At 38.4% G+C, this 15,044-nt stretch overlaps 1 protein-coding gene across 1 annotated transcript; it reads right to left on the bottom strand.

Annotated features, from left to right (window-relative positions):
- Window positions 1-1,493: 1,493 nt before the first annotated feature.
- On the bottom strand, window positions 1,494-9,153 carry LOC140890323 (uncharacterized). The gene is made up of 5 exons (XM_073298082.1): window positions 7,353-9,153; window positions 5,382-7,202; window positions 4,690-5,297; window positions 4,247-4,376; window positions 1,494-2,203 (listed from the first exon to the last, which is right to left on the bottom strand). Exons 1-5 carry the CDS (start codon window positions 9,151-9,153, stop codon window positions 1,494-1,496), a joined length of 5,070 nt encoding a protein of 1,689 aa, XP_073154183.1.
- Window positions 9,154-15,044: the final 5,891 nt, after the last annotated feature.

Here is a 15,044-nt window from a genome sequence, read left to right as displayed (position 1 = left end):
AGCAGCCCCGGAAAGCTGATGCTCGCACGGCCGAAAGTAAGGAGAGGAGGGGGGATCGGGTTGGGGGTTCTGGGTGGTTCCTGGTCGGTTCAGGGTAGTGGGTCGGGTCAGTAGGGTCTAGGGTCGGGTCAGGTAGGTTCGGGTCCGGGCTAGGTGGGCCGGGTTCGAGTATTTTAATTTTAAAATGTTTAATGTTTTAATGGGTTTTTGGGCCATTTAATTAGAAATAAAATTATTTGGGCTTCCAAATAATTTTATTTGGGCTTTCAAAATTATTTTTAAGTTAGCCCAATGATTTTTATGGGCTCGTAGGCCCACAGGAATTTTTGGGCCAGTCAGTGGATTTTGGGCCAGTCTAGAGTTTTATTGGGCTTAAGTTAAGTAATTGGGCTTAAATATTTTATTTAGGTCAAGTTAAGTTTAATTAAGTTATTTGGGCTAAAATATGATTATTGGATTTTATTTAAGTTTAATGGGCTTAGAGTGAGTGATCAGCAGTCTGGACCAATCCATGAAAATAAATTAAGTTCGGAATATATATTTAATTATTTTTATGCATGAAGTCTATTTTAAGTAAAAGTATATTTATTATTAAAATTAATTAAATATATATTACGGACAAATTTTCAGTGCATGCATACATGAAATATTTTATGATGTGTTTATGATTAAGAATTGAGCATGAAAAATATTTTTATGGAAATTGAAGTGATGTGACAGCATAGAAGTGGTTTTACCACTGATACAGAGGTAGTTTTACTACCGGCATAGAAGTGGTTTTACCACTGGCACAGAGGTAGTTTACTACCAGCATAGAGGTGGATTTATCCACCGCCACGTACGATGGTTTCTAGACTGATCAGTCGGCACGGTTATTAGTCACATTCATGGATATGACCATACTCAGTTTTTATGATTATGACATGCTCAATTATGTTATGTATGATTAGTTATGATGTATGCACGACTAATGATGAATAATTTTTATGATGCATTTATTTTAAGATCATGCATGCATGTCCACGTAAGTTATATGTATTAGTATGATTATGTGATGCATTATTTTAAACCTCGTTATCAAGGATTAGACATGTTGAGCCTCTAGGCTCACTACGCTTATATGGTGCAGGTGAGTATGATGTAGCTCCTACCGGTGGCGAGGACGTATGAGCGAGCATGGCAGTGGCCCCGTGACCGTCTCGCTAGAATTTTATTTATGCATGAGTTATTTATTTAGGATATTTTTATGTTTTCAGTGGTTATAATTACTTATTGATTTTTCATGATTTTAGTAGACATAAGTTATAAATTTTCATTATAGACATTATTTTATCTATTGCATGACTCAAGATTTTATCAAATAAATGTTTATTATTTTATTAAGCGAGTTATTATTTGTAATATTATTTTTAAAGTTTATACATATATGTATGGGCGTATATGTATATAGTATAGTATATAAAAAAAAAAAAGTTTTTCCGCATTTAGTAGTTCTAGGGCGTTTCAGTATGTCCATGAGAGCTACGATTGTTGTAGGAATTTCCAGACTGATTCTGAAAGTGCCGAGTCCCAAAGGTTTGACTTGGATTTTGATTGAAAACTGAACTGTTGTTGTTGCTTCCCCATTTCCCTTTCTTGTTTTGTGTCTTTTGATTGAATTGAGCAGTAATAGGCATAATGCCTTTCTTTGCCTCTTCACGCTTTTTGAATGACTCTTGATTGAGAAGTTTGTCATATAGCTCTTCAAAGGAAATAGGTATGTCTCTGGCACGTATTCCTCCAGCCAATTCTTTGAATTCATCACCAAGACCATTAAGTGTGTAAACAACAATTTCCCCGTCACTTAAGTGATGTCCGATGAGTGCAAGATCATCAATGACGGTTTTTATTTCTCGCATATACTCAGCCACCGTTTTTCCTTCTTTGCTGACTTTAGTGACGGTATCAATGAGATCGATAAGTCGCGAGCTCGACTTATTTGCATATGTCATTTCCAATTTTTTCCATGCTTCGGCTGCCGTGTTGCACCTAGAGACAAGTGGAGACACCGATGCGATGACGGAAGTTTGTATAGCGTGTAATATTAGGCGATCTTGCCTTAACCATAACTTGTGATCCGGATTTGTGATAGGGTTGGTGGTTCCTGAAACAATGATAGTCTCGGCTGGGCACGGCAAAGTTCCGTCGAGATATCCAATGAGATCTTAACCAAATAAGAGATTAGTGAATTGAGCACTCCATGCTGCATAGTCTCCTCCTTTGGATAATTTTAGTGGAATTTGTGCAGCCGTGTTTATGGATATGAGTGTTGGATTTTGAGAAGCTACAATGGTACTTGTAGAGGTAACGATTGGTGACTCAGAGGAGGATGACTTTTCAAATATGGTTGGTGAAGAGGGGAGGAGGAAAAAAAAAAATTTGAAGGATCGAACTTGCTAGTTTAGAGCTTGAGGCTTTGATACCATGAAGAATGAAATGAAGAATAAATCTTAAAGTATATTCACAATGAATTGGTACATATACACGGAGATATAATGCATATTAAGTAAGAATCAATTTCTATCCTAAGATTACGGGAATGGAGATATATAGAATATATGCACTAAATATATGCAAGATTAACTCTTTGAATTATTCCTATCACAACTATTAAACCTACAATTTATCACATACAATAGATGAATGCCAATTCATTGGTGGGCACATAGTTGAGTACGATTGATGGACAACATATTTAAAAATTGGGTTTAGTCTATGCTACCCCATTTGAGCACTACGCGAATGGGGATCCAACGACCCACATTTATTTTTAATATACATAAGATCTTAAAAATAAATTAGGTGACGCAATGTTTTAACAACTTGTTTTATTATCTTATAAACTGTTTTAATTTTTTTAAAACCAATAAAAACAGTTTAAACTGTTGTGAAAAAATAAAAATTTATGGTAAAAAGTAAAACCTTCAAAACTCAAAATATATCAATCTCTACAGTTTATAATATTTTTCTCTCAACTCAATTGTGTTTTTCTATACAAATGGAGAGACCTATTTATAGATCTCATTTGGAGATTAGTCTAAAAATTAAAACATCATCATCTACATCACCACACACTAATTTTCAATATTTTACAACTCAATATTCAATATTCAACATAATAATAATATATTTTTCAACACTCCCTCTTGTGATGATGATCGTGATATGATGATTGTCTTCATTACGTGTTTTATACTGCCTCGTTAAAAACCTTACTAGGAAAATTTCAGTCGGATAAAAACCATAGCAATGAAAAAAGAGTGCAGCCACGTAAACTTCCTCTCATGTTAACACAAGTGATTCTTCATATATTTCGTAGATTGCGCATCCTAATGTTATGTCACGCCCCGAGATCGGAACGTAGCATCGGCGTTATTAACAATTTTAAATCGTAAAACAACAAGCTTTGTAGTGTAAAAATAGCCTTCAACCAGTCTTTTACAAATCCATAAACGTCTTTACAATATCAAAACATAACAGTAGCGGAAACGAAATATAAAAGATAATAAAACTAGTAAGACTGCTAGCATTTTCATCATTCTAGACTTGATCACCAACCCCAAAAAGTGTGTTGCTCATCATCATCCAATTGCTCTTCGGTATCTGGGAAGGGAAGTAAGGGGAATGAGTGTTTTAGGAAACACTCAGCAAGAGGGGGCCAATCGTACATGCAAAAGTTGAATATACATATATATAGGAGTTCAAAGGGAGCATGTTCCAACACATGTCGCAACATAAATCAAGACAAGGCAAAATTTAAAACTGAGCATCAATACATATCATGAATGGAACATAAACTTAGACATAGCACTGTTATTTATCTCGTTAATCATGGCTACTGATCAGTCCCTAATTTTTACTCCTCTAAGGGGGCGAGGCCATAAACGGTTATTATAACCCACCGCATCAGGGCCATATAATATCTTATCATGTTTTCAGAATTCTTTACCACTTCTTAAGTCGATTTCTAACAGTGCATAACAAGGAGTTTCATGGAATAACTTGTACATAATTCAAAGACATATGAAACAAGAGATGTACGATTGAACTTTCACAAACAAGATCATGAACGTTTTTAAAACATATATAGGTATAAGCCCTCTTACAGTATTCGATTTATAACAAATCGTGCAGAAGTTTGAGTTGCTCGGTTCTGGACAGAAAATGCGGTTCCCTGATCAACTTTGGCACTGCTTCTTAGATCAACCTCGGTCAGTTTCTTGGCTTAGCCTTGCTGTAGATGATTGCTTGAAACTGGAACAAGAAGTATGCTCGAATTTGGACAGAGTTTCTGCTCCAACCTTGACAGAAATTCTGCTCAATACTTGGACAGAAGTCTGCAAGAATTATGCTGCTTCGAATGACAGAGCTGAAACCTAAAATGTGGAGTGGTGGTGCTCGAATTTTGTGTGATTTCCTTGGGGTTTCTGCCACTATTTATAGGAAAAAAATCAACAGGTGAAGGGTCTCCTCATTCATGACCAATAATGTTCATTAACAGCCATGATTCCTCATTATTTCAGCTGTTACAACCTCTTGGTTTCTAGCTGTTGCAATCCTTGGCTGATACATGCAACATTAATCTACATACTCAATGTGGCTGTTACAATTCCTGCCTATGACAAAAACGTGGCTTCACATTCCTCCCACCTTGGAAGAAGTTTCGTCCTCGAAACTTGGATTGACTTGTTCTTCAAATATGAATGGATACAGGTTGCGCATATTCTCTTCCAATTCCCAAGTGGCTTCCTTTTCCGTGTGATTAGACCACTGAATTTTCACGTATGGAATGGTTCTTCTTCTCAAGACTTGATCCTTGGTATCCACTATTCGTATTGGAATCTCTTCATACTTGAGCTCCTTATTTAGATTCCCTTCAATTACCAGAGGTTCAATTTCAAGGACATGACTGGGATCTGGGATGTACCTTCTTAATTGAGAAACATGGAAAACATTGTGAATCCTTGACATATCTGGTGGTAAGGCCAGTCTATATGCCAAGGTTCCTACTTTGTCCAAAATCTCGAATGGTCCGACATATCTGGGATTCAATTTTCCAGTTTTACCAAATCGAACAACTCCTTTCATGGGTGAGATTTTTACATACGCTTTTTCACCTACTTCAAATTCCAACGGTCGTCTCTTCATATCAGCCCAACTCTTTTGTCGATCTTGAGCAGCTTTGAGTCTTTCCTTGATGATGGTTACTTTTTCTACCGTTTCTTGAACTAGTTCAGGTCCCGTTATGGTTTTCTCTCCTACTTCATCCCAGTATAAAGGTGAGCGACACTTCCTCCCATATAATGCTTCGTATGGTGCCATACCAATACTGCTGTGGTAACTATTGTTGTAAGCAAACTCGATTAAAGGCAAGTGTTCACTCCAGTTTCCACTAAAGTCTAGAGCACAAGCCCTTAGCATGTCCTCCAATGTTTGGATCATTCTCTCTGTTTGGCCATCAGTTTGAGGGTGATAAGCCGTACTGAGAGTGACCTTGGTTCCCATGACATTCTGAAAGCTTTTCCAAAATCTGGATGCAAACCTCGGGTCTCTATCTGACAAAATACTAGCAGGTACGCCATGTAATCTTACGACATTGTCCATGTACAGAGTAGCTAGTTTATCCAGGTTGTAATTCATGCGGACCGGTAGGAAATGCGCTGTCTTTGTAAGTCTGTCTACAATTACCCATATTCCGTCATGACTCTGCCGTGACTTGGGTAAGCCGACAACAAAATCCATAGAAATGTGATCCCACTTCCATTCTGGAATTTCCAACGGTTGAAGTAATCCTCCAGGTCGTTGATGTTCAGCTTTAGCTTTCTGACAGACCTGACATCTAGACACAAACTCAGCAACATCCTTTTTCATTCCATTCCACCAAAAGTTTCCTTTTAAATCTCGATACATCTTGGTGCTGCCGGGATGGATTGAAAATTTTGATTTGTGTGCTTCAGACATTACCTCATGACGAAGATTATCAATGTCGGGTACACACAATCGTCCTTTCATCCACATAACTCCATTGGAATCTATTTCAAGATTTGGTGCCTTTTCTTCTCCTGCTTGCTCCCTGAATTTTGCTAAAGAAGGATCGTGGCTCTGTTTCAACTTGACTGTTTCTCGAAGACATGGTTGTGCTGAGAGTGAGGCTAAGATTACCTTACCCATGTTCTTCCGACTTAGAGCATCAGCTACCTTATTTGCTTTTCCAGGGTGATAGCTTATTGTCAAGTCATAATCCTTCAATAATTCAATCCACCTTCTTTGTCTCATATTCAACTCTTTTTGAGTAAACAAGTACTTGAGACTTTGATGATCAGTAAATATTTCACACTTTGCACCGTAAAGATAATGTCTCCAAATCTTTAGTGCAAAGACCACTGCGGCTAATTCAAGGTCATGCGTGGGGTAGTTTTGCTCATACGGCTTCAGTTGTCTTGATGCATACGCAATTACCCTACCTTCTTGCATGAGTACACATCCCAACCCTCCTTTTGATGCATCACTGTATATGGTAAAATCTTTACCTTCCGTTGGTAAAATCAACACTGGAGTGGATGCCAATTTTTCTTTCAAGGTTTGAAAGCTCTTCTCACACAATTCATCCCAGATGAATTTAGAGTTCTTTTGTGTAAGTTTGGTGAGAGGTATAGCTATTGAGGAAAATCCTTCCACAAACTTCCGATAATAGCCAGCCAGACCTAGAAAACTCCGAACTTCAGTTACCGTTTTTGGTCTATTCCAGTCCATGACTGCCTCCACTTTCTTGGGATCCACAGATACTCCATCTTTGGATATAATATGGCCCAAGAAGGTGACGCTCTTTAGCCAAAATTCACACTTCTTGAATTTGGCATAGAGTTCTTTCTCTCTCAGCGTTTGAAGAGTGAGCCGGAGATGCTCTTTGTGGTCTTCTTCACTTGGTGAATATACGAGGATGTCGTCAATAAACACCACCACAAACTTGTCGAGGAACGGCTTGAAAACTCTATTCATGAGATCCATGAACGCTGCTGGTGCGTTGGTTAGTCCAAAAGGCATTACCATGAACTTGTAATGGCCATACCTTGTCCGAAAAGCAGTTTTCGGAACATCTTCTGTCTTGACTTTCAACTGGTGATAGCCTGACCTTAGATCTAGCTTGGAAAAGACTGTTGCTCCTTTGAGTTGGTCAAACAGATCATCAATTCTTGGAAGAGGATACTTGTTCTTGATTGTGATTTTATTGAGTTCTCTGTAGTCAATACACAATCTCATACTCCCATCTTTCTTCTTTACAAACAGGACCGGGGCTCCCCAAGGAGATGCACTTGGTCGTATCTGCTTTTTATCCAACAATTCTTGGAGTTGATCCTTTAATTCTTTCAACTCTGCTGGAGCCATTCGGTATGGTGCTTTCGAGAATGGTGCAGCACCAGGTACCAGATTAATTTCAAATTCCACTTCGCGGTCGGGAATTACCCCAGGAAGTTCTTCAGGAAACACATCCGGAAATTCTTGAATTACCGGAATATCTTCTAATGAACGTGTAACTTCTTCCTTTACCTCGCCTACCACTGTTAGGTATACTTCTTCGCCACTTTTCATAGCTTTCCACGTTTGAGAAGCAGATAAAAGAGACTTCTGATCCTTGAATTTGCCATGATAAATGACTTCGTCGTGATTTGCAGTTCTCAATTTGACATTCTTCATACGACAATCTACTAAATCATGGTTATTTGCTAGCCAATCCATTCCTAAAATGGCATCAAATTCTACCATGGGGAGCTGAATGAGTTCAGCTTGAAATACGTGTTCACTGATGTTAATTACACAATCTCTATGAACCCTATGTGTTTCAATTGTTTTGCTAGTGGGAGTTGCTACTCTAAAAGGTTCCTCAAGTATCTCAGGAGTAAGTCCTAACTTCTTAGCAAACCTCTTAGATATAAATGAATGCGTAGCACCACAATCAAACAGCACATAAGCAGAAGTTTTGTTGATTAGGATGGTACCTGCTACAACGTCATTTGCATTCTCAACTTCCTCTTGGGTTATGGCAAAAACTCGGGCATTCGGCTTGTTCTCCTTTGGTTTATTCGGAGTTGAACTACCTTTTGCCTCAGTTTCTTTCCTCTTGTTTTCTGGGCAATCTGCAATGCGGTGCCCAGTCTTCCCACATCCAAAACAGGCGCCAGTTGCTCTGCGGCATTCTCCGAAGTGTTTAAATCCACAAGTACTACATGGTTTGATTTCTTGATTACTTGGTTTGGAAGGAGTGCTCTTGTTTGTTCCAGTAAACTGATATGGTTTCTTGAATGGCTGTTTTCCTGTTGAAGATTTCCCCACAAGTGGTCTCTTGTTCGTGTTCTCGTCTTCCCTTCGCTTGATATCGGTCTCAGCTCGAATTGCAGCTCCCATTAAATCACCGAAACTTGTGGCATGGTATACTGCTAAAGCTGTCTGAATACGACTGCTCAAACCTCTTTTGAAACGGTGCATCTTCAAGACATCATCAGCCATGATAGTGGGAGCATACGTTCCGAGTGAATTGAATTTTGAAGTGTATTCAACCACTGACATATCCTGAGTCTGAGTGAAATTTTCAAATTCACTCAATTTCTGCAGTTTAACCTCGGCTGGATAGTACTGTTTCAAGAACGTATCCTTAAATTGTTGCCACGTGATTGGACCAGCTGCTATCATAGGTGGTGAAACTGCCTCCCACCACTTGGCGGCCTTTTCTTCCAAGAAGGGTGTTACTACATCCACCTTGAACTCATCAGGGATCTCGAGTAGGCGGAGTTGAGTCTCGATATTCTTGAGCCAATATTGGCCAACCTCATGATCTGGATCTCCTTTGAAGGTTTGGGCTCGATTCTTTCTCAGTGACTCGTAATGATACTTCACCCCATGCACCTGTGGTACTGCCTGTGGTGGTGGATTGCCATTTACAGGCGTGTTTCCCAACCCTTGAAGGGTGTTAGCCACAATGGCTGCTATAGCTGCCAAGTCAGCATGATTTAGGCCTAACCCTTGGGGTGGCGGTGGAGGAGGAGGGTTCCCTTCATTGTTGTTGTTGCGGTTTCTATAGCGTGGGTTACGATTGTTGCGTACTGGTCTCTCGTCCATTGTCCTACATACGTAAAAGTTTCTAAGATTCTGATAGATTTATGGATTAGAAAAATAACTTAACAAGTTGAACACATAGGTAAACAAAAGACCATTCATTGAATTTCAGAATAACAACCGAATAACAACTGATAGTTTTGGAATTGAAAGCAACAACTGATTTGGAAATAAGTGACAAGAAAACATAGCTGAATAAAAACTAATGCATCCATACTAATCTAAGTCTATAACTTCTCCATCCCCCAGAACATCGGCGGCCACCTCCTCAACCTCAATCTCTTCCGGATCTTCCTCCGGATCCACCTCAGGTTCCTCCTCGGAATCCTCTTCTTGCAGTTGATTCATGGCCTGGAGTAGAATGGCATTATGATTATTCAAGTTTGCCACTGTACCCTGCAATTGCTGGACTTGAGCTTCCAGCTGTTGGATGCGATCTCGCATCTGTTGACGACGCTGCCCATGTTCTGCGCAGGACTGCTGCCTCAACTGCTTCTCATGTTCCACTTGTTTAGACAAGTGGCTAACAACACCAGACAGCTCTGTTATGGTGTCCTGTGCTGTCCCCAATCTGTCTTTCGACTGCTTATGTTCTATCTCAGCTGCCTCCATTTTTCCTTTCGTTTTGTTATGCTCTTCTTCAGACTTAATCACTTGGTTGCGCAGAGGTTCTTCACGAAAATGGTTAAGGTCCATGTCATCACGAAGATATATGTTGTCCCCCCTCACTTGCTCTAACTCATAGAAGTACTGGTTGGCCCTCTTCTCCCATTCACGCTGCTCACGTCTAGCAAGAACTACCTTAGCGCAAAGTCGAGTAATCTTATGCTTCTGGTTATCAATAACCAGTTGCTTCATGCGAAAGATGGAATGGGCACGAGTACGAGGAAAACTGGGCGCCATTTCTTGAAAGAAAACAAATGGAAAGGCAGGGCTTAGAACAAAAAAAATATATCAGAATTCAGCAATTACACAATACATGAACAGTTTGCAATAATTACAGACGAAACGGGACTTTTCGGAAAAATTTTCCAAAAATGGAAAATTTTGAGATTTTTAATTGAGCTGACAGTATCGATTGTGAGGATCACGACACAATCGACGGAATTGGATTTCGAGTTTTTTATAAAAAGTTATAAGCATTCTAAATCTTTCCTAAAACGGCAAAAACGCGATTTCGGAGGCCTAAACGAAGGAATTCGGCCAAAATCCGAGTTACATCACGACAAAATGTAATTTTGTGGTGACTTTGGTTCATGAGATCGTTTCGGAGGGGACTACATTGGCCCTTTGGCCTACTGTGAGAAACTGCAAAAAAATTTCTAAGGTATTCCCACCCGGATTATGAACCTGGCGGCTTTGATACCACAAAAATGTCACGCCCCGAGATCGGAACGTAGCATCGGCGTTGTTAACAATTTTAAATCGTAAAACAACAAGCCTTGTAGTGTAAAAATAGCCTTCAACCAGTCTTTTACAAATCCATAAACGTCTTTACAATATCAAAACATAACAGTAGCGGAAACGAAATATAAAAGATAATAAAACTAGTAAGACTGCTAGCATTTTCATCATTCTAGACTTGATCACCAACTCCAGAAAGTGTGTTGCTCATCATCATCCAATTGCTCTTCGGTATCTGGGAAGGGAAGTAAGGGAAATGAGTGTTTTGGGAAACACTCAGCAAGAGGGGGCCAATCGTACATGCAAAAGTTGAATATACATATATATAGGAGTTCAAAGGGAGCATGTTCCAACACATGTCGCAACATAAATCAAGACAAGGCAAAACTTGAAACTGAGCATCAATACATATCATGAATGGAACATAAACTTAGACATAGCACTGTTATTTATCTCGTTAATCATGGCTACTGATCAGTCCCTAATTTTTACTCCTCTAAGGGGGCGAGGCCATAAACGGTTATTATAACCCACCGCATCAGGGCCATATAATATCTTATCATGTTTTCAGAATTCTTTACCACTTCTTAAGTCGATTTCTAACAGTGCATAACAAGGAGTTTCATGGAATAACTTGTACATAATTCAAAGACATATGAAACAAGAGATGTACGATTGAACTTTCACAAACAAGATCATGAACGTTTTTAAAACATATATAGGTATAAGCCCTCTTACAGTATTCGATTTATAACAAATCGTGCAGAAGTTTGAGTTGCTCGGTTCTGGACAAAAAATGCGGTTCCCTGATCAACTTTGGCACTGCTTCTTAGATCAACCTCGGTCAGCTTCTTGGCTTAGCCTTGCTGTAGATGATTGCTTGAAACTAGAACAAGAAGTATGCTCGAATTTGGATAGAGTTTCTGCTCCAACCTTGACAGAAATTCTGCTCAATAATTGGACAAAAGTCTGCAAGAATTATGCTGCTTCGAATGACAGAGCTGAAACCCGAAATGTGGAGTGGTGGTGCTCGAATTTTGTGTGATTTCCTTGGGGTTTCTGCCACTATTTATAGGAAAAAAATCAACAGGTGAAGGGTCTCCTCATTCATGACCAATAATGTTCATTAACAGCCATGATTCCTCATTATTTCAGCTGTTACAACCTCTTGGTTTCTAGCTGTTGCAATCCTTGGCTGATACATGCAACATTAATCTGCATACTCAATGTGGCTGTTACAATTCCTGCCTATGACAAAAACGTGGCTTCACATGTTATATATATGATTTCTGAATATTATCGTAGGAAGTCCCTTTGTGAAGAGATCTGATGAGTTCTCACTTGATTGAATGTAACAGATATCAATATTTTTGTTCTTCTCAAGTTCTTGAGTGTAGGCAAAGAACTTAGGGGGGATATGTTTGGTTCTGTCACTTTTGATGTATTCTTCTTTCATTTGAGCAATACATGCAGCATTATCTTCATACAGCATCACAGGCTTCTTGTCTCCCGATAATCCACAAGAAATTTGGATATGTTGTGTCATTGATTTTAGCCAAACACATTCACGGCTTGCTTCATGTAGCGCAATAATCTCAGCGTGATTTGATGAAGTTGTTACGAATGTTTGTTTCTGTGAACGCCAAGAAATTGCGGTGCCTCCACGAGTAAATACATATCTGGTTTGGGAACGTGTCTTATGTGGATCAGATAAATATCCAGCATCAGCATAACCAATGATACTTTGATTGGTGTCTTTTGAGTACAAAAGTCTCAAATCTTTCGTTCCTCGTAGATAACAGAATATATGTTTAATTTCGTTCCAGTGCCTCATTGTTGGATATGAACTGAATCTTGTCAATAAATTTACAGCAAAAGATATATCAGGTCTAGTGAAATTTGCAAGATACGTAAGAGCACCAATGACACTTAGATATGGTACTTCTGGACCAAGAATAACTTCATTATCTTCACATGGACGGAATGAATCCTTTTCTATGTTTAATGATCTTACAACCATTGGAGTACTTAATGGATTTGATTTATCCATATTAAAACGTTTAAGGATCTTTTCTATATGCTTTTTCTGGTGAACAAAAATTCCACATTATTTTTGTTCGATTTGCAAACCCAGACAGTACTTGGTTTTTTCAAGATCCTTTCATTTCAAATTCTTCCTTCAAGTACATCATAACTTCTTGAATTTCTTTATTCGTTCCAATGATGTATAAATCATCAACATATACAACAATAATTACACATCCGGATGTTGTTTTCTTGATGAAAACACAAGGGCATATTGAATCATTTACATATCTCATTTTCATCAAGTGCTCACTTAGCCGGTTATACCACATTCGGCCGGATTGCTTCAACCCATATAATGATCTTTGCAATTTTACAGAATAAAATTCTCTGTGTTTTGAACTTTGTGCTTCAGACATCTTAAATCCTTCAGGGATTTTCATGTATATATCACTATCAAGTGATCCGTATAAGTAAGCTGTAACAACATCCATAAGACACATTTCTAAATTTTCAGATACTGCCAAACTAATCAAATATCGAAACGTAATTGCATCCATAACAAGAGAATACGTTTCTTCATAATCAATTCCAGGCCTTTGAGAAAAACCTTGTGCAACAAGTCTAGCTTTATATCTGACTATTTCATTTTTCTCATTTCGCTTTCGAATAAAAACCCATTTGTATCCAATAGGTTTTACACCTTCAGGTGTGAGGACTATAGGTCCAAAAACATTACGTTTATTTAGCGAATCCAATTCAACCTCGATGTCATCTTTCCATTTGGCCCAATCATGACAAGTTTTACATTCACCAAAAGATTTTGGTTCATGATCCTCATTTTCATTTATGATGTCACAAGCCACATTATAAAAAAATATCTCATCAATATCTTCTATGTCTTTTCGGTTCCATATTTTACCAGTATTAATATAATTGATAGACATTTCACGATTCTCGTCAGTTTGTGGTTCTGACAAAACTTTTTCATCATCAGGTGTTTATTCTGGAACACCATTTTATATTTTATGATCATCGTGTTTCTCTATGCCTTACTTTTTCGAGGATATATTTTTATCCTTGGAACTGACTGGCTTTCCACGCTTCAAACGTTTTATGACATCATGAGTGTGTTCGATTTGTTTATTTGGAATTTCAATTCGAGCAGGGGCATTTACAACATGTATATATGATTTTGTTACCTCTTTTTGTGTCTGCAAATGCATCTGGCATTTGATTTGCAATTCTTTGCAAGTGCACAATTTGTTGTACATCTTTCTTACATTGTTTGGTCCTTGGATCCAAATGTAACAATGATGGTACTTACCATGTGATTTCTTTTTCGATGTGTTTCTTTTCTTCCCCTAACATTGGGAAGATTTCTTCATTAAAATGACAATCAGCAAAACGTGCTGTAAACACATCGCCTGTCTGAGGCTCAAGATATCGAATGATTGATGTGCTGTCATAACCGATATAAATACCAATTTTTCTTTGAGGACCCATTTTTATCGTTGAGGTGGTGCAATAGGCACATACACCATACATCCAAAAATTCTCAGATGAGAAATATTTGGTTCTTTACCAAATGCAAGTTGCAATGGGGAGAATTTATGATATGCACTTGGTATGATGCGAATTAATTCCGCAACATGTAAAATTGCATGTCCCCATATAGAAATAGGGAGCTTTGTTCTCATAATCATTGGTCCAGCAATCAGTTGTAGACGTTTAATCAATTATTCAACTAATCCATTCTGTGTATGAATATGAGCAACATGATATTCAACAGTAATTCTCATTGACATACAATAGTCATTGAAAGTTTGGGAAGTAAATTCTCCAGCATTATCAAGTCTTATTTTTTTGATTGTATAATCGGGAAATTGATTCTGCAATTTTATTATTTGAGCCATTAATCTTGCAAATGCCACATTCCGAGTTGACAATAAGCATACACGTGACCATCTGCTAGAGGCATCGATCAATACCATAAAATATCGAAATGGTCCACATGGTGGATGAATTGGCCCACAAATATCACCCTGAATACGTTCAAGAAATATGGGTGATTCTGTTTGGATTTTAGCTGGTGATGGTCTTATAATAAGTTTTGTTGAATCCGATATTTTGGTGATAACAAACAACAACTCATTGTATAGGAATGTGCTGCCAACCATCGTATTTCAGGAATCTACTACAACTTCTACCGAAAGCTTGTCAACCGCCCCTGCTCTCGACCGGCTGAAGACACAAGGATAAATCTATCTACCGGAAGCTTGTCAACCGCCTATGTCTCTCGACCGGTTGAAGTCTCAAGCCTATCGACTGGTTATTCAAACCAGTAGAGGACAAATATCTCTACCGGTAGAATACCAACTGCCTATCTAGATATCTCGAGACCAGTACCTGTGACAAGATGTTCCTTGCAAAGATCTTTTATTAAAAGCAGAACCGGCGTATCA

This window comes from Henckelia pumila, chromosome 3 (assembly GCF_033568475.1).
Source record: "Henckelia pumila isolate YLH828 chromosome 3, ASM3356847v2, whole genome shotgun sequence".
Lineage (NCBI taxonomy): Eukaryota > Viridiplantae > Streptophyta > Magnoliopsida > Lamiales > Gesneriaceae > Henckelia > Henckelia pumila.
Note: the sequence above shows the minus strand (reverse complement) of the source record. Positions and strands in the feature narration are given on the sequence as shown.

Coding starts and splice junctions, on each gene's coding strand:
- LOC140890323 (XM_073298082.1), bottom strand. CDS start 9,153: ATGGACGAGAGACCAGTACGCAACAATCGTAACCCACGCTATAGAAAC. Junction 7,203..7,352: donor TAAAAAGCAGATACGACCAA/GTGCATCTCCTT, acceptor ACCAACTCAAAG/GAGCAACAGTCTTTTCCAAG. Junction 2,204..4,246: donor AAGCCAAGAAACTGACCGAG/GTTGATCTAAGA, acceptor TATTTGGTTAAG/ATCTCATTGGATATCTCGAC.